Source organism: Morone saxatilis, unplaced genomic scaffold, assembly GCF_004916995.1.
Source record: "Morone saxatilis isolate NCDOM2014 unplaced genomic scaffold, NCSU_SB_2.0 Contig10, whole genome shotgun sequence".
In the NCBI taxonomy this organism is placed as follows: Eukaryota; Metazoa; Chordata; class Actinopteri; family Moronidae; genus Morone; species Morone saxatilis.
Genome location: NW_023339652.1, coordinates 5361050 through 5380088, shown reverse-complemented (window position 1 = coordinate 5380088; position 19039 = coordinate 5361050). Strand labels below are relative to the sequence as shown.

Genomic DNA, 19039 nt, shown 5'->3' with positions numbered 1-19039 from the left:
CATTTAATTTTCTCTTTTGTGGCGGTGAGAGAAAAGAGATGACAGCATTGCGTTAGAAAATGTTAATCACAGACCCTAATAATAAGCATCGGCTGACCTTAAGCGTGCCATGAGTGATGTTGTTGATGTCCATGGAGAGGACATGGTCTTTGCAGCCCACATACATCCTGTCCTGGTCCTCATCCATCTGCAGGATCCTGTAGTCCATGGCCTTGTCTGATATACTGTAGTGTTCAAAGGACTGGGAGGCCTGCAGGTCTGAGAAGACACAGAGAAAAAAGAGCAATGAAAGAAAACATATCAATAAGCTTGTTTCCACACCGAGATCAGAAAACGTTCTCTCCTACTCCTACTAAATTAAACTCAAGAGAGACAGCTACGCACAAGCCCACATTAATCTCTCTCTGGTCAGAAACAAGATATCTTCAAATTAGGTCTCGATGCATGAGCTCCGAGATTTAAGAGAGATCTCAAAAGAAAACTCAATAAGACTGTAACTTTTAGGATTTGGAATCTGCTCTTTAAACATGCGCTTCACATAGTAGCCTCACTGATGCAACTTTGCAGTGAATTCCTGGTTAGGTTTTATTTAGTAAATGTTCTTGTGTGACCACTTAGACATTTTTTTTTGTTAAAAAAAAAAAAAAAGTATCCCAAAAAATATTGGCACCAAAGCTGAGGTATCATACTGACGATAATTCACTATATAAATATAAAAAAACATAATGCACACAATCCCCTCCTATATGGTTAAACTGCATTGTTTAGGTACATTACCAAGTAGAACAGTACACTACAAGTCACAAAACATCATCATCCTTAACACAACTTCAGTGTATCAGGACGCAGTTAGTACTGTGGATTAAATCAATCAAATATGTTTTCAGATTCCATTTTGTATGTCATACATTCATTGCTCTTTATCACATACTAGTAATCCCAAAATTATATTAAATTAAAATGTTTCCATTTTCAGACATCTGAATTAATTATCTGAATTAACATTATTGGCAGAGACACTTAATGACCACAGAATAAATCGCCCATGAAATTCATCTCACTATGATTTGTTGCTAGAGATATTTCACATTTACTTTCTTTCAGTCAATTAAAGAGAAGCTGTGAGTACATGTTCGGGGACGATACAGTGTACACTGGATGAAAAAGTCTTCTTGCAGAGTCTCTTCGACTCATTAAAAGCGCACATTGTTCGCACACACACACACGAAGTAAACATTCTCAGACAGTTATTTTCAGCCTATTTGCTCCAGAGATTGAGAACTCTCAACCATACCATCAAAGACCTTCACTGTCGAAGCCAAACTCATGCATATTTATCACTTTTTCAATCTGCACTGAGAGCATGGGGGTGTGGGGGGGCAATGTAGATCTACACCCTCCATTTCCTCGCCTCCATTGACCTTCTCTGAGCTCTTTTTTGTATTCCCTCCTGTAATCAACAAACAGGTTGCCTGTGCTTTTGTCTCAATGCCTTGGGCTAAAGTCACATTTTCATTATTGTGTGACATACGCTTTTGAGTCTGGGGCCTTTTATCTTGAAGGAAAGCGGCTTTTCTGTGGCACCACTCGCTCTGATCACAGGCTGTTGTTTGGCACGTTCGGCACGTAAAGGCTGGAGTGTTTAACTTTAAATAAAGACAAGTTAACCACTTCAGTTGCAGGCGAGTTTCCCACGACTCTTCACTCTCTACATTCAGCGTGTTTAGGTAAATTGCCTTATATGGCTCTCGTCTTGAAGTGAGAGCAGGGTATTTTCGGGCATTGTATCATCCGAGGCGAGAGCATCATCTAGCCGCTAATGAGGAACATATAGAAAAACGACTCTGTTTTCACCACACTTGCCAGAAACAAAATTAAAAGTGAAACCTCCTGTCAGCAGATGTATGTTTAATAAAGGGAAACTTTCTTAAAGAGAGATCACATCAGCCTGCTGCTTCAAAGGTAGGAGATAGCATCGCAGAAAGCATCACAGAGAGCTCTGTGCAAAGGCAATATTTTCCTAACGCTGAAAAGGCTTAAGATGTTACAGGCTTTGCTCTGCCAGAGTGCGAGCCACCAAGGGTGAAAGACTCACTAACAGCTAATTAAAAACATGCAGGGCTCAAAATTTGACCAAAAAAAGAAAAGATGTATCTTCCCAAAATAGGTCCTTGGAGGTAATTCAGGAAACCCTTTTAAACCACAATACTCTACCTCATACTAAAGGTGGCAGCTCCCATTAAACATACAGATGTTTACAATGGATGGTCTGGGCAGAGGTTTTAGTTTTACAATCGTACATTATGGCCTATACAGGCGGAAATAATCTCAGTGGTTGAGTTAAACCTTGGTGGGTAGAAGCCCAAGAACCACAGCTTTTTAAGTTATGTAAGATTGAGGTGAAGTCCTGGGAAAAAGGGAAAGTTGAGGCTTTCTTTCTACTAACTAAAAAATGCAACTATATCAAGATTTCTAGCCAAAGTTTAGGTAAACCAAGCCTTAGTTGTTCTAGGATAAGCCTGTTTATGGGGCACAAGCTAGGAGCAGGCTAAATTACGTTTAAATTAAATAGTAAATTAACAATATCACTGACATTGTAGGTCACTATGACTTGACTGCTGTTTCCTGTTAGAATTTCCAACTAGATAATGCTAGAATAGCAATGGCCAACGTCAGCTTGTACTGTAGACATTTGCCATTATTTTGATAAAAGAATCAAAATTTTTATCAGCGGTTTGCTTAATGAGCCTAACTTAAAAATAAACTGGTTGCTTACAGGTACATTTGCTAGCACTAGCCAATGCTGCCATAGTTAAGAATGGGAAATTTAAATCACCAACAGAGTGCTCTGTCTTCAAAAGATTAAGCTTAGTTTTGTATACCGTATTTTTAATGGCCAAAAATGATTTTTGCCACTCAAGATTGTTTAATTCTCTAACTTTTAAGATCCCACTCACTCTTAACTGACTTCGACATAATGGTACACTCCTGTTTCTTTAACTCACCAGAACATTCCACAAGGAGAACCAAATTGTTCAGAGGGGTGCGGTACGGGTGAAATAACTGTTTAATATTATGATGAACTTTGTATTGTTTAATCAGTGGGGGGGAAATAAGAGACTTTTATTTTACGTCGTGAGGGTGTAAGGCCAGTTAAGCCCCGGTGCTGTGATGGGATGCATTGAGGGTGTGTCACATAGATCCACCTCATCCGCTGAGAGTCAAACCGAAACCCTCTGAAGCCCGCATACCTTTGGATCCAGTATCTCCTCAGTGCGCTGCTTTCAATCTCACACAAACATATGAGTCATGCCTGCACTGCGGCAGCATTGTAGACCTACATCAAAAGTTCACAATGCCAGATGGTGCACCTGCTCCATCAGGGCTCGCTTTGAACAATCGTCAAGGTTTTTCAGAGTCATTGAATATATGCACTGGGACCAAATGTTTACAGAATCAATGCCAGCTCATAACTTTCATATGACAACTTTGTAGACTGACGCTGCAACTACTAAACCCTCAGTGGCATCCACAAGCTCACAGTTTTCAAAATTAGACGTCGGGAATAACAATTTATCAAAACAGAAAACAATAGTTGGAACATAACTGTTTTTGGTTTTCGTGTCTGTGTTGAAGAAATCCTCTGGCCACATGTGGTTCATTAGTCGCAAGTTTATATGCATTCCTCATTGTTGAGATCACACAACTTCCCCTAGAGGGAAGGGTGTCAAAACTGTTTGTGGACATCATTACTCAGGCATTGTCGAGCAGCTTATTGCGGACAGTGTTGTGTTTTTTGGGATGCAGATTGAAGCACTTTGTGGATGCTGAAGGATAGAACAATAGATAACAGAAAAAAAGACCTGTCTGCGGTTTTAGGGGTGATATTTGGTGGAAAGATACAAAGCTGGGGCGAACACAAATAATAGTAGGACAGGGAAAAGCTGATGTAATGTGAGTGATGAAATGTCTTATTCTGTGTTGTTTTGTCTTTCTTGCTGCTGTCCTCGTTGCAGGTGGAGACAGAAACAAACAAGAGAAAGAGGAAGCACTGACAGTTGGTGGGTTTTCTATTATGTATGTGGGCAAGTGGCCCTTACACCTCCCTGTGGACCTCACAGCAGTCCCCAGTGTCCAGCCTTTGACTTCGGGCTTTGACCCATAGTCCCCTATTGGTTGGATGGCAGATCAATAGGGATACAATCCACCCTGATCCATGCAACGGACAGTGGGGTTAGCGGAAAAGGGCAAGGTGGCGACTGGAGAGCTGAGACTTTCTTTCCCTTTGATGTGTTTTTTTGTGTGAAGTGGTCAAGCGGAAGCAGCACAAAAGCCTTTTGTTGAACCAGCAGTCATTTAATATTAAACAGCAGGTTGCTTTCTCTGCTGCAGAAGAAACTGTGTTAGCCGAAAACATTCCTCACATGTTAAAGGATGGGCTGTGGTGCAAAGGAACAGGAAATATCTAGGAGATAAAAGTTATCCTGAAACATCCTTCAATAATTTGTTCATTATTTAAAAGGACTGGTACTGCAATTTAGTGTTGTACTGTCAGTAGAAGAAATCAAAATCAAAATATCCTGACTTTTAGTCCCTAGTTTGGGTCAAGCTAAACTCTATGGATTCTAACTCCATGCCATGTTTCTACTGTAGCCCAGAACGGACAAACCAAACACTCTTAATAGTGCCTTTCACATATTTTGAGTTTCATGGCCTTCACACTGTTCCTTCAAGTGATTAATCAATAATAAAAGCAATCACTATGCAGCTCTGGACTAAAGTCAGATATGCAGAGGTTGTCTAGTGTTGTGACAGGTGGTCTGATGACTGCACATTCATCTTTAAACATGTAAAAGATGAATGCGCAGTCATCATGTATGTCATGTCAATTGATCCCCGGCCAGACATCCTTTTTGGAGAATTAAATTAATTATACAACCCTTTGATTCAAGATAGCAGGCCGTACCTTTTGTTTGTGCTGTCACTACAGCTCTGAAGAACAGATATCTGAAGAAACTACAAGCTGTGATCACTGTGGCGGGCTAATTCAGCCTTCTGTAAACCGTGAGAGAATTGATTGTTCATGGGCACAGGCTCCAGAGAGAGGCAGCAAGTCTCAAAGACTAAAAAAAAAAGGAAAAAGAACATCCTCTTTTATGTGATTGCGGTGAAAAGCCAAGTAGAAATAGAAAAAAATGTGAGCTACAGGAAGGGACCTGTCATTGTGCCCCTATTTGTATGGCAGCAATTAAAGTGCAGAGGAGATTGCAGTGCTCACTTTGCTGCTTTTCTGCTTTTTTTCAGTTGTGATTATATACCCAGGAGAGGAAAGGCAACAACCACAAGGAAGCTTCACTCAGGTTTTCAACCCATAAGACTTTCTGACAGACTTGGCGTCCATAATTGTTTGCCTGATCAAATAACCCGAGTTTTACAGCAATGCCTCCAGCAGTAAACAACGCTTCCATGGTTCTGGTTTTGGATGTCCATACAAGGAGCTGTTTGTTGTAATGCATCGTAAAAATTAGAGATTCACAGTGGCTGGAAAGTATTTGGGATCTTTATGAGAGAGGCAACTGTAGTTTTGGACCGCCTGTGACTGAGGTTTTAGGACCCGGTGCCAACCGACTGAGCTGGTGTCAGCCTTTGGGTCTTCTTCTAATTTGATGGGAAATAGCAAAAGGGGTGAGAACATGAAGGAAACAGTGTGGCATCATAGGTTAATGTAAAGGGAGAACATTGGTTAAGACTGAAAAACACAGCTGTAATTTGTAAGATCAACCCGATGCTTGCCAATTGAAGGAGTCACCTCATGAAAATCCATCTGTGGAGACTTTTCTGTCTACATGAAAAGGTGATAAAATCAGCATGGGGAAACAATATGGAATTATTTTGTCAGAACATTAGCTTAGTCCTTGTGAAACACGTATGAACAGCTTTCACCAAATTGACTGGGTGTCTGGAGTGTTGGGTTTTTTGATTAACACCGGCGTCTGAACACAAGCCAAAAGGTCCCTGCAACTAATTAACACTTCAGGGTTGGACAGTGGACCAATTACAAACCAACCTTGGTGTCTCCCATGCAAATCAGCTCTCATCAATTGGCTTTGTACCTGAAAGGCCAGCATGAATAAATTAACTCCATGCTAATGAGGCTTGCTTTCCATTCACTTCAAGGAGAACCTGTTCCGTGGTTGTCAGGGGCAGCCAGTGGGAGGACACCAATCACCCGTCTTGATAAATATTGAAGCAGGGGCTTATACCGCCCCTTTGCAATTCATCTCTGCTCACAAGATAGAGTGAGTTTCATCACGAAGGCCTGACTTCAAACCTGGTGCCAAATACCATTGTTGGGACAATGCTAAGAGCTCTTCGGGTTCAGTTCTGGATGACTGCACTTACCTAACACAGCGTTGGCCCACTCACACATACTGCGCCAGTAAAAGACGTTATCCTGGCAACTGACAGGCCCCTCTAGAGATAAAAAATGGCTGTTGCCCGAATTGGACGGCCATCCACTCTCCTTGGGGACTTGCCTGATGGTATACAGTAATGACTGGTGGCATATACATATGTCAGTTAAGGTGCCGTTCCAGTGGAGACCACCCAGGACGTCTTGCGCTGGCTGACAGAGTCGTCCGATTGTCTGTCCAAAAGACATACTCCACATTCTCAGGCAGGCTGTGCTCAGCACTCAAAATGCGAACAGCATGCACAAACTTACTGTACTGCAACTACTTGTCATGGACAGACGCCAGCGTTGGCTCAGAGAGGGTAGACTTTATATCTCTTACGGCTCATTCATTTTCTGATTGTTGTCTGTCGGCAATTATCTATATCCAGACATTTGTAATAGGAATCATATGGCTGGACAGAATGCCTGAGCTCTTATGTATGCCTTCTCTCATGCCGCATCTAAATATGACATGTGAGCCTGGAGTGTATTTTCTCCCTTGGCTACGTGTGTGTGTGTTTGTGCAGAGTGATGTTATCCAGCACCAATGTCAACTGCCGGTTTCATTGCACGGCTGACCTGCTAAGGTGTTGGCTAATATTCCCCGTAGGAGCCGAAACTTGAGATGACAACCTGTCTATCACGCTGCCCCACCAGCCAGCTAGTTTGCGTTTCCAATGCTCTAATTAGCACCTGGCCTCCCCTTCACATGTCACCGGCAGCCGCTCCTTCGCATAAAACCAATGCGTACCACCAGCCACCCCGCCTTTTAGTCATGACCTCTCACCTGCCCACACCGGGAGCCTCTAGTTACTGCTCACATCCAGGAGACAGTAAATCTGTGATTTAACTGTCAGGGAGGCTCTCGTAGAGACTCTCAGAGCGAGGGGAGGCTTGCAGGAGATATGGGTCAGAGGATTCTCAAAGTTGATGTGTTTACTGGTCATGGAGGATGGAAAAAAGAAAAAGTAAAAATCTCAACCAGGTGGGACTCTTCTCTGCCATCTTTCAAGACTGAAACTGTGTCAGGCTGAAAAAGCTTTCCTCAGTGACATGATGTCGCTGAGGTCGAGTGATTGTTCCTGTGTTGCTGAGTGAAGGTAAAGATTTGCAGTGAGTGCAACAATGACAAATGCACCTGTTAAAACTTTTGCAGTTGGATGTCGACTCCAGGAAAAGAGCGTGTACATATTCTTTTGTTTCAGGTGCTTAAAGAAAATCAGTTCAAGTCAAGTCATAAAACATTTCCAGTAATGGAAAAGGAATCTGTCTTAAGGCTTAATCCAGAGATAGTAAATGCCTTTTTACCCCTGCAATATTAAGCATTGCTCAATGGATGGAAAAGCTCCAGTATGAGAGCAGTTCAATTCAATAACCAAAGCTTTCAAATATGCTACACAAATATGCAGACTGAGTACTAATAAACTTGCACAAGTAGTTACAGGAGAAGAATAGGTCATTGATTTGTGATCATGCCAACCTCCGACCCAAGGATTTTTCCAGTTGACCTTGGCTATCCTTGAAGAGATACTGTCTTTGTTTGTATTGATGGCCATTGATTACCTTTCAACATGTTGAGGTGGAGGAATAATAAAACATTCAACAGGGCTAGCAAGGTCAGCTGCCGGAATGGCTAAACACAGAGAGACAGGCAGAGAAAGGCAGGCTGACAGAGGAGCTGTCAAACATCTCACATACTGTCAGCCCCAAGGCGGTGCAAGCTGGAGCTCACCGCACTCGCTAACCCTCCTGCAGAAAATGTCCATGCTGCAACTCAGGTAATTAGTTGGACATCCTAGGACAAGAGTCTGGGGTAATGCATACACACAAAGAAACAGTTCTCCTCATGACATTCAGACACCAGCATTCAGGTTCAGAGAACACACACACGCATGCTCCGTTAACCTATAGCTATTTGTAGCATGTCTCTGTGTGCCGCTGCCGACAGCTTTGACAGGCCTATGCTTTGCCCAGCCAATAATTCCCCATAATCACAGAGCATCACTGATTTCACTTCACAGGCTTTATTATATCTACCACAGGAAAGTGGCGATGCTAATGTGCAGGTCTAATGTAAAACAGAGACAGGAAGCTGTCCTATGCTAGAGAAGAATGAACCTTTGGGGCACAGACATAGACATCCTGGCCTGCTTCTGGCTACTTGTCAGCATTGATCTGATCTTGATCAGAAGCAGTTAAACTTAGATAAGATAATAAGACCCTATGAATGAAAGTGTCCTTCCACTTATATTGGATTTAAATAATGTATTATTGGGTGAGACTACCTAGGCAAGATCTGCCTGAAGGAATTCAGAAAACACAGGATTGTTCAGATTGATAGAAATCTGAAAATAGTCCTGGTTTTCTTGACCTTCGGGGTATTTGAGGTATTCACTTAACAAAATATCTTGTAGATTTTGTTCCATAACTTACAAAGCTAGAAAACCACAACAATGATTCAGCAAAATGTTTTGCCACTGAAATGCAATCAAGTCAAAGGAATGCACATTCATGCATTTACCACGGACAAACATACACTTTCTTCAGCAGACGCTTCTGCAAACCCTCACCACCAAGTAAACATCCTCAACAGACCGACCTCCACCTACAGTGTATGTACACTATCATTGCTGTATGAATAATGGGGGGTGAGTGGAAGTAGCAATGAGGCATGATAAAAGTGAGGAGGGATTTGGTGTATCCGCTCTCTGATGCCTGGTTCCTGGTCTCCACGGCTGGTTCTGTTCAGGCTGTGAATGAAGCCCATGTGACTCATATATACCAGTGTGAGGGAGTGCTCATTAAACTATAGACACCATCTTAATCAATCTCCTGTATGTCTCAGCCAGGCTCTTAGCCAAGCGTGTGTGCAAAATTTACATTATCCACGCAAAAAGCCAGCACGGGCTCGCTCGCTTTCAAATAAACATCTTTCACGGTTTGACATACATACTGTATATATTTCTAAGTTAATACTGTATTGAATACTGGAGTTTTGCCAGAACAGGGTGAGGAACACTGATGAGGTTAAATGATCCTGATCATAAACACAGACCAGAGCCCCAACTGCCAACTGAAGAGATAAATGAGGCTGAATTAGTGATCCCACCATTCCTGGAATGGCATTTTGGCAACAGTGAGGCCAAACTCTGATACAGTAGCTGAACCAATAAGCAACATATTAAATGTACTGTGTTTCTCAGTATTAGTATTACTCTTAATCCAGTTTACAGCACATGAACGCAATGTGAGTGTATGTAATGCTTGCAAGTGGTAATGGGGTAATGTTAATACTGTGCAGTATTAATAGTAGAACTTTTAACTTCTTAAACAGAACATTAATATCCTTGATGTAGTATTTTTTTCTGAAAAATGTATATTCATTCAATAATCATTCTCTGGAAGCTGCTCAACAATGTCTAAAGTTAACAGCAGCAATGTTTTAATTATATCAACACTCATGATCAGTGTTAATTAGCCAGAAAATGTTGATTACTGATACTTGAGAAATGCAAGTATGTTTTTCTAACTTGGCCTAAATTAAAACAAATTTTGCAAAACTTTGATTTAAATTAGGAAACATCTAACCAAAGTGAAGATCACATATTTAATTTGAGAACAGCTTCGGTACTCGACCGTTTTTGATACTGCCACAGACACATTTCAGATGGTATAAAACAAGAATTAGGGTGAATATAAAGCCCCTACTTCAGTTTCAAAATATCAGCATATAAAGCATTAGGGATTGAAGTACTCCAAGTACTGTTCGATTATAGTAAAAGATTAGTAGTTGATCAGTATTAATCTGTTTTAATTCAAACTTCATGCAAGCACTATTAACGTAAAATTAAGATTACTAGCTGAACAGGTAATCATGACCATGAGAGAAGTAATATGTACCCCTAACCCTAAGGATTTTGGATTTGACACCATTGATGAAAAATCATGGTCAAAGCGAATGCTGTTTGTGGACTTTTAATGGTAACTTTAGCTTGTTGCTCAGCAGAGGCACCATGATTGAAAGTCAAATCCAAATTTTATTTTAGGATTATGAGCTGCATTTGAACTAATCCAAATTCAAGCCATCCGATACTGTAGTCCAGATTGATTCAAACTTTTTAAAAGACTGACAGCTCTAATAAGCACATTATAAAGAAGTTTGAAGGACTGCTTAATATTTAAAGTCAGACTTCTTAGAAATTATAATTTGGGGTGATGAGACCAAATGCATTACACCAATGATATCAGTCTAGATTTTTTAATGATTGTTTTCAACAGATATGAATAGTAGAATATTTTAAAGGTTTCTAAAAACCCAGAGACAGAATCTCTGCTAAGGACATTGATCAGAAAGTTGCAGTCAGAATTCCTCTGTCAGATTAGTAGCAACCTTTCTGATAAAACATGCCATGAAACAGGCCAAAATAAACACAGAGAGCACAATAGATATTTAAATCAAATGCACGGGGGTAATTATCTTTTATCACACTGGGCATCCCAAAATAGTTTAGCTGTATGGAAGGGGGGTATGTGTTTATTATCCGAGGCACGGAAGAGAAAGGCACCGCTTGAGAGTTTATTATTTGGGTTAGCTGCATTTTTCACTGTTTATTATGCGGTTTTAATTGCGGTCTGGCTGTGTTCGCCTGAAGAACACAAGAGTAAGCAGAGTGAGGGAGAGAGGAATGTCAGAGACAGCAAATCTCTGCAGGACGTGAAGCTAGGCCGGGAGTCCCATGAACCTGCCTTACCCCTGGATTGGATTTCAACGGTGACACGGAGAGGAAAAGGGGGGAGGATATTCCAGCGTCCAGATCCATGTACAACCCCAATGTCTTACTCACTGGTTTATTTTCTTGGTTTAGTTTGATCCAGCTTTTAATAATTAACAGGTCTTTGGGAGCGGAAGAAACCAGACTACAGGACTAACCTTTTGGCCACCCAGCAGGTGCCAAACCACCTGCGCCTTCTTCCCCTCTGGGACACCCCTCTTTCAGTTTTCCCTAGGACTCTTCATTCATCTTTCTGGCTACTTTGGATGGAGCCCAAATGCCCTGAATTCTTCTCTCGGTGATGACTTCCAATGTTTATGGGAGAAAAGAGCCTCCACCTTGGACCATAAGAGTCTTCCTACATCTGGTGCTCGCCCATGCCGAACTCTCCCCTGCTGCCAAGAAGGAGTTATGACCCTCGTCCTCCTCAGTTCAGGATGATTTCTAACTAAAAAACAAAAAAGGTGTATCTACTCATAGCTCCCTCATATTGCAAGGTCAGGTGCTAAATCAAAGATGGAATGTAAATTCACACCTGAAGTTGGCTTTGAACAAACATCCTCCTGCTTCGTGCTGCTCTATCCTCATAAATGTACCGAAATGTATCCTAGGGTATTTACGGCACAGTAAAACACACACATTTACCTCACCATACAGATAAACACTCATTAAGAATAAAGTCCAGAGTCTGTTAAAGAATTATTGCCCCAAAGATACCAAAGTCAAACTCCTTTTACAGTCCTCCCTGTGGTGAAACACAACTACAGTGGCCAAAACAAACCAAATCTAATCTGCACTCTGAAAGGGAAACGTGCGCTCCAGGATTATAGGGATTGGATCATTTTCAGCATGGCCACCTCTGACCTTTTAACATGGCTATTTGGAAACACTGGAGGAGTGAGTCAAAACTAAAGATATGATAGAGATGGTTCAGGTTTTTTCCCCCCCAAGTATTCGGTCAGTCATACGTTTTGGCTTTTTTGGTCAAGCTGAATGCCACAGTTAACAACACAGAGCAGAAACAGACTGCAGGCTGGTTCAGATATTTAGAATAAAAGAATAATCGGAGAAATATGAAAGCATGAAAGGGAAAGAAAGACAAAGACGGAATGAAAGTAAAAGATGTAAGGAAATAATGAGACCACATTGGGAAAACATGTGGCACAAGTAAGGCAAATTTAGTCGGAGAGAGAAAGAAAAGAAAACCACACCTGCTTTAACCTCATATTGTAAGCCTTTATTAACTGTATGAGTGCAGAAACCTTGCTGACGGACAGCCTCAGCTGCTCTGTGCTGCCTGTTCCACAGCAAGAGGTAGTGAAAGGTGATCAAACGTCTCCTTCAGCCCCTGCACACTATCCAGCCACTGTGAAAAGGTTACTGCGCCACTCATAGCTCAGGGGGCACGTGTGATTGGCCAGCTCATCTACACTGACTCACGCAACCTAAACCCCTCCTACCACTACATTACACTCTCATTTCAAGGGAGCATCTAAAATTAATAAAATAATCTATGTCAAAGACATTAAATAGAACAAGAGAATCAAAACCAGAAGCAGGAACAAGGCCCACGAGCCTGCAGTATAGAGGGGTGGATTAAAGTTTAACAAGGAACAGATTCAGGGTGGTTCTGACAAGCACTGCCACCTCCTGCAGAGGGCTGACTTTATGCTGACACACAGCAGGATAATGGATGGACAAGAATTAATGTGTGTTGTGGTGTTGTGTGTGTGTGTGTGTGTGTGTGTGTGTGTGATTTAAACTTTTCTGTGTATATACACAAAATTAATCTAATAAAAAAAAAAAAAGAGCATAGTTGCATGAGATCTACAAAGTCTAGGAAAGCTGTATACAAGTCTATAATTATGTAGCCCCTAGGTTTGACTTGATTATCAAGCATTTGTTTAGCATTAGCGCACTAAACACCTGGCATCAATGCAACCTCATTACATCTGCAGGGAAACACAACAAGTAGACAAAGGCCAAGTTGATGGTTTACATTCATTTCAGGGGTGCATGCTTGTTATTTCTTCTTACCCTCAAAGGGAAGGAAGACTCTTGGCAGGGGCTGTGGGAGGCTGGAGACCCCGGTGGAAAGGAGAGAGAGAGCCAGGAGGGAAAGCGCCATTGCTGACACCAGAGGTGGCCTGGCCAACCCCTCCGGCCTGCCCATGACTGCACCACTCAGGAACCCCGACCAGTCAGCACTGCCTGTTGGAGGTGTATGAAAGAGATTTTGGGTAAGTGTTGTCTCATTTTTTTTGGAAATCTTTAATATACAAGTTTATCACATTTGTGCTTTTGTCTACTTAGCCATCTTAGCTGTCACTGCTAAAGCTAACTAGCAACTCCTGCAATGTATTCCCCAACTAATTTTTGAAAATTTAAAACACATCACTGCTTATACACCAGAAAACATCATATAGTTAGTTTAGTGAGTTTATCAGAGCTTTTATTTGAAATGAGTGAAAGCATAACATTTCATTCATTCATGGAGTTTAAATGCAGCAGAAATGCTCATATTTAGACATTTAAAAATGTTCACTTTTCAATCCATTTCAGCCCATTTATGGAGGAGCTTTGTAAGCCTTTATTTGGCAGGCTAGGTGAAGATTCATAAGAAAGGGGGGAGAGAAAGGGGGGATGACATGCTGCAAAGGGTCACAGATTAGAATCAAGCTTTCTCCTCCATGTCTACTGATCTGCAAATGATCAAATCAGTGCTTACTGGGATGCAGTAGTTTCAAATTAAGTTAATATTCATATGACAACGTGTTTGGTCATATTTATGCAATTTAAATACAATGCCATCAGTTGCAGTGAGGATAATTCATTTTACAAGAGCATAAAAGAAAAACAAAAATACACATCACCAATATTTACAGTTAAAGCATGTGACAGGTTCAGAAATGCTGACTTATAAAGCAAACCGTTGCACAGACTACACTGAATAAAAATGAAAGCACAACATGTCAGTTAAATCCCATCACTTACTATATCCTTGCGATGTACCTCTCTTAAATATGGATGAGTTAAATCTGCACAAAAGAGCTGCTGGAGAAACGCTCCCCTCAGCTCAATTATTGATAGTGGCAGGTACTGTACTGCCTGCGGGGGAACTAACTCCTGCAATGCTAAACTCCACTGCTGGAGGAAGGCTTTTTTAACCACCCAAACTGGCTGTTACACTACCTGTGTGCACAAAACATTGCGCTAGATGAAAGACAATGTCCCTTTTACATGCCAAAAGAAAAATAATGTTTTTACAAGAGGGTGGATCTCTGCTCTCATGGCTTATAGATGTGCAATGAAAAATTGATGGCCAAGAGATAGCAAAGCTGCATGATTGCTATGAAAATTTCAGATTCGGGTGTAGTGTACAAATAGGTTGAGATATGGGTGTGTGTGGTGGAGTGAAGCGTGATATATATCTGAGGTGGAATTCTACAATTCAGGTGCATAACAGATGGCAAACTACAGAGGAACGAGATCTCTTTGGCTGCACTTGAGAGAAATAAAACAGCATGAGGCTTAACCAGACGGCCCCCGGACGCTGTGTTGCAGCCCCTCTCCTGCTGCATCATCCACACACACCCTCCCCCAGAGCCTGCTTCAGCCTGGGCGTCTCCCACCACTTTAGCCTCCAGGTGGATGGCTCTGACCCTGTCCTGCTCTGTCCTGCCTTCTTAAAGCGTTGCTCTTATCTGTAGAGTAGTGGTATCTGGCCATGCAAATTTGGTTTGGTTTTGCTTGCTCAGGTTTGATCTTGAAATTATATCTCTTCAGAATTTCAAGTCAAGTTCTTTGAATTTGAATTTGAGTTTTATGTCTACAGCTTTGAGAATAGGGAGAACTTCTTTAGTGCAAAGTAGTATCAATGTAAAGAGCTGATGTCTGTGGATTAACCAGAGTAATGGCGACCTCAAGTCTGGAAAGACACATTTTGATATTTTGAAACCATAGTTTCCCCTCACTTTAACAAAAAAGTGTTTTTGTTGTCTAAAGTTAACGTCACACCCATAGTTTATTACCATAACCACAATCTTTCCTTAACCTAAACCACACTGTAGTTGCCATATGCAGAAATTATACAAGGCGAGAATTAACAGCATTAACAAAAACACATAACATAAAAAGCATTAACATTGGTTATAAAAATGTTGTCATTGAATTTTGGCTTTTGCAGAATCATCTCAATTTCCTTGCGGGAGTCATCCCAAAGAAGTCTAAGTCTAAGTCTAATACTGACATTCTTGTCTGGTGTCAGAGTTGAATTACCACTAAGTGAGCATACAATATTTTTTTGTTGTTATAGTGAATCGACCCTGTTAAGCATCCACATCTACCCCTCCCTGTAGTCTCAGAGTGATGGGCGATCACCCAGGGAGAGGCACCGGGCTGGAAATGTTGCTCTCACAGCTGCTAAACTCATTGTCAAGGGAGTTAGTCTTCTTCAGAGCTTCTATGACTTCCCATCAGGTCGGCTTTAGACACTTCCTTTGCTTCACAAACACTGACATCTCTGTGATGATCGCCACACTGAGATGAATGAGCTCACAACCAGCCTCCCTTGCGCCACCGTAACGTCATCTGGATTAATGGGTCTCCCGATGAGAAGGTGCATTAGTGTTTGTTGCCATGAACAAAAATAATAAATACTTCAATTAATTTTGTTGAGCTCTTCAAAGTCCAGAAATTCCAGCGCTGAGTCTGCCAGGAATCTCTGGGACGGCAATTAAATGTCTCCACAAAGGAGGTCAGCCTGATTGAGTGGAGAGTTATATTTCCAGTGGGGTGTAATGATAATTGTGTTTATTGTGCATTCCTTGGCTGACAGCCTAATGAATTTTCCATCTCACTATTTCAGAGGCACTGTTCAAAAACTAATATTAATGAAAGCAGAAAACTGCATAGCTGTACAAACAAATCTGTAAAAAAAAAAAAAAAAAGTATTTTTTTCCATTTAGCAAACTGGGTCTATGATTGTTTGGCTCCTATCTGCTCCTGTTAATGCTTTAAACACATGAATAAAATTTAAACTACGAGGAAATTGAGGCAGAAAGTCCTCCCATCTGGATTTAGGTTTCATAGATAGAAATACTAAATAAATAATTCAATTTTTTCATTAACTGGAGAACAAGAATTAAAATTGAAATGGTAAACAACTTGCAAGTTGCTCCCTCTGTCCCAGCTCTAACAGGACTGTGTGTGTTCATACCACACCCTGTCATTCAGTTGTCAGCGGCTCTGTTACAACCACACATTCCCTCACACATGACTTAAAGACGCAGCCAAGAACAGCAGAATATTTGCAATTTAAGTATTTAAACTTTACATCCATTTATTAAATAACATGAGAAACCTGTTCAGGTGCATTAAAGTTACACAAAAATACTAAACTAACCAAAATAAACATTTTAAAAACGCAAATTTTCTGTTTTTAGCAGCTTCAGAACTGCAATAAAGTCATGACTCATATTCTGGAAATTCCTACTGTATTTAAAATAGACAGTGAAGCCAAAGCATGTGAGGGAAATAAAGCATGTCACAGTAGTCTGATGTAATATTACACAAGATTTGAAAAAGGAGAAGCAAGGGAAATTTGTTCAAATTTAATAAGTCTGATTGAGTTTACTTCCAGCCAGTCGCGCCAGTTCTCACTGTCGGGGCTCTGCACCTGTTAGCCTCTTGCCTACCACCTCCTCTTTGCCTCAACTGCTACAGTACAGCACGGTGCAGTACAGCAGGTAGACCCTTCTACCTACAGAGACAAGATCAAGATCAGTCCCCTAATCCAGGACTCACCTTTTAGGAGCTTCCTCCAGGGCTGGTTCCACTTGAACAAAGCCAGGTACCAAACCAGATCTGGATCTTATGTATCCCCCTTATGACACCTTGTTTCCAGTTTCCTCCAGTGACACCAAAGAAGAAAAATGCTGCTATTCCATCTAAGTGCTCACAGAGCAGGCTTGACTGAGAGAGCACAGGAGAGAGGAGAGGGGAGAGAGGGAGGAGAGCGAAAAGACAGAGAGGGCTGGTGTCCTATTACACACTCTCCACTGGAGTCCCCCTCCTCCTTCCCCTCTTTCCCCTCCTTCCCCTCCTCCTCCTCCTCCTCTTCCCCCACCCTCCCTTCCATGATATTCCTCCCTCCCTGCCTCTATTAACTAGACAGCAAACTTTAACATGTACAGCTCAAAACATGAGAGGTGGACAGAGGGTGAAACCAGAGAGTTCAGACATAATCAGGTCTGCCTTTTTATCTGTAGATGATCAAATGATGTTACAATATAATTGTAAGTTTCTATTAATATTGTATTTTAAATGATATATTTGAATCTTTTTTATGTTAAACTTTTTAAAGTATGATTATATTTATTAAGGGAAACTATCTTCATGAGCCATTTTTGGCTTCAAACCTCTCCTGCACATTGCTCTATTTCTTTTAAATTCTATTGTTACATATACATTTATAGTGTATGTGCAAATAATAGAATAAATAAGTAAAAGAATAAAATAAAATGGCCATTCCATTATGTATAAAAACACACATTTTCCGTTGATTTCTATTTTCATCCACATATTAAGTATCATCAGTTTTTCCAAAATAATGAATCAGCTTAGAAGTATGTGCTGGAACCATTTTAACAACCAGGCAATGTCAAACATACTGAAAACTACTAAGAGTCTACAGCCTACTCAAAGCTCCACTGTGCCACGTTTACCATGTTTACAGGTCTTGGGTAGTACTACTGAAATAAGTTTTACAATGCTTTTTGTGGCTCCAGAGAGAGCTGCACAAAATCTGATAAATTGCCCCATGTGATGGCACGAGTCAGCATAATTTGGGGCAAAAGAGTACTACTAGTCCCAAAATAAAAATAAAAAAAATCTGGGGTTGTGGAGTGGAGAAGTGAGCTTGCCAGACCTCTGCAGCCCATTTGTCATCTGTGCTAGTAACTCGAAGCTACCTTAGCCAGAACTAGCATTACACACCCGAAGCTCTGATGTTGCACTGTGGGTAAAGAAGAAAAATGTGTGGAATAGAAAAATCTCTGGTTCAGCTGCATCAATTTGATCCTTTTTTGAAAAACTGTCCATTATGAGTCCAACAATGTTACTCTGCATTTGCTAATTAGCACTAAACATACACTTGAAACGTAGTTAATTTCCCTGATTTTTGGTCATAAAACAAAGGAACATTTGACCTGATGGTGTTGTATTGCAAAGTTAAAGAATCACCAGAGTTATCAAATTCATCTTGAGGGAATTAACTGGATTAAAGGGTCCAATATTTGCTTCAAAATCACAGACTTCAACCTCATGGTGGCACTAGAGGTTAAGTCAGAGAATCACCAAAAGTCAGTAGGCTTAATTCTCTGGGGACCGAAGATGTCTGCACCAAATTTCAAGGCAATCCACCCAACTTGGACCAAAGTGGTGGACCAGTCAGCAGACCAAAATTACCATCCAGCCAGCGTTTTCTAAAAACAGCTGAGTTATTTCTTTTTCCATTGCTGATGCATTATTTCCTAGACTTCCCTCACAATGTTTAGTATATTAATGTCCTCCTCTGGGTAGTCTCTCCACAGAAGTGATGGATTCCATCATCGGGATAGATAGTGAAGTAAAGTAATAACATAGGGCATTTTTCATCCGATGTGGTCAGCCATAGAAAAGCTCTGGATATGCTTTTGGTGAGAGAAACATGCTTGATTTTAAACCAGGAGCACACAAACTGTACTTTCAGAGAAGCTATGGACAGTCACTTTAAATAGGCTCAATGGGGAAAGCTTGCTCAGCACAGGGAGCT

General features: G+C 41.1%; 1 protein-coding gene across 2 annotated transcripts in view; it reads right to left on the bottom strand.

Annotated features, from left to right (window-relative positions):
- sema3c (sema domain, immunoglobulin domain (Ig), short basic domain, secreted, (semaphorin) 3C) overlaps positions 1–17232 on the bottom strand; it is a 44867-nt gene extending 27635 nt beyond the window's left edge. For both annotated transcript variants that reach the window (XR_004797455.1, XM_035680136.1), the window contains exons 1-3: positions 17032–17232; positions 13264–13437; positions 98–258 (exon numbers count right to left, since the gene is read on the bottom strand). Coding sequence is in view for 1 of the 2 variants with exons in the window: in XM_035680136.1 (XP_035536029.1) it covers positions 98–258; positions 13264–13399 (297 nt within the window). In the remaining variant the exon portion in view is untranslated. The remainder of the gene's footprint in view (positions 1–97; positions 259–13263; positions 13438–17031) is intronic.
- Between the last annotated feature and the right edge of the window lie 1807 nt (positions 17233–19039).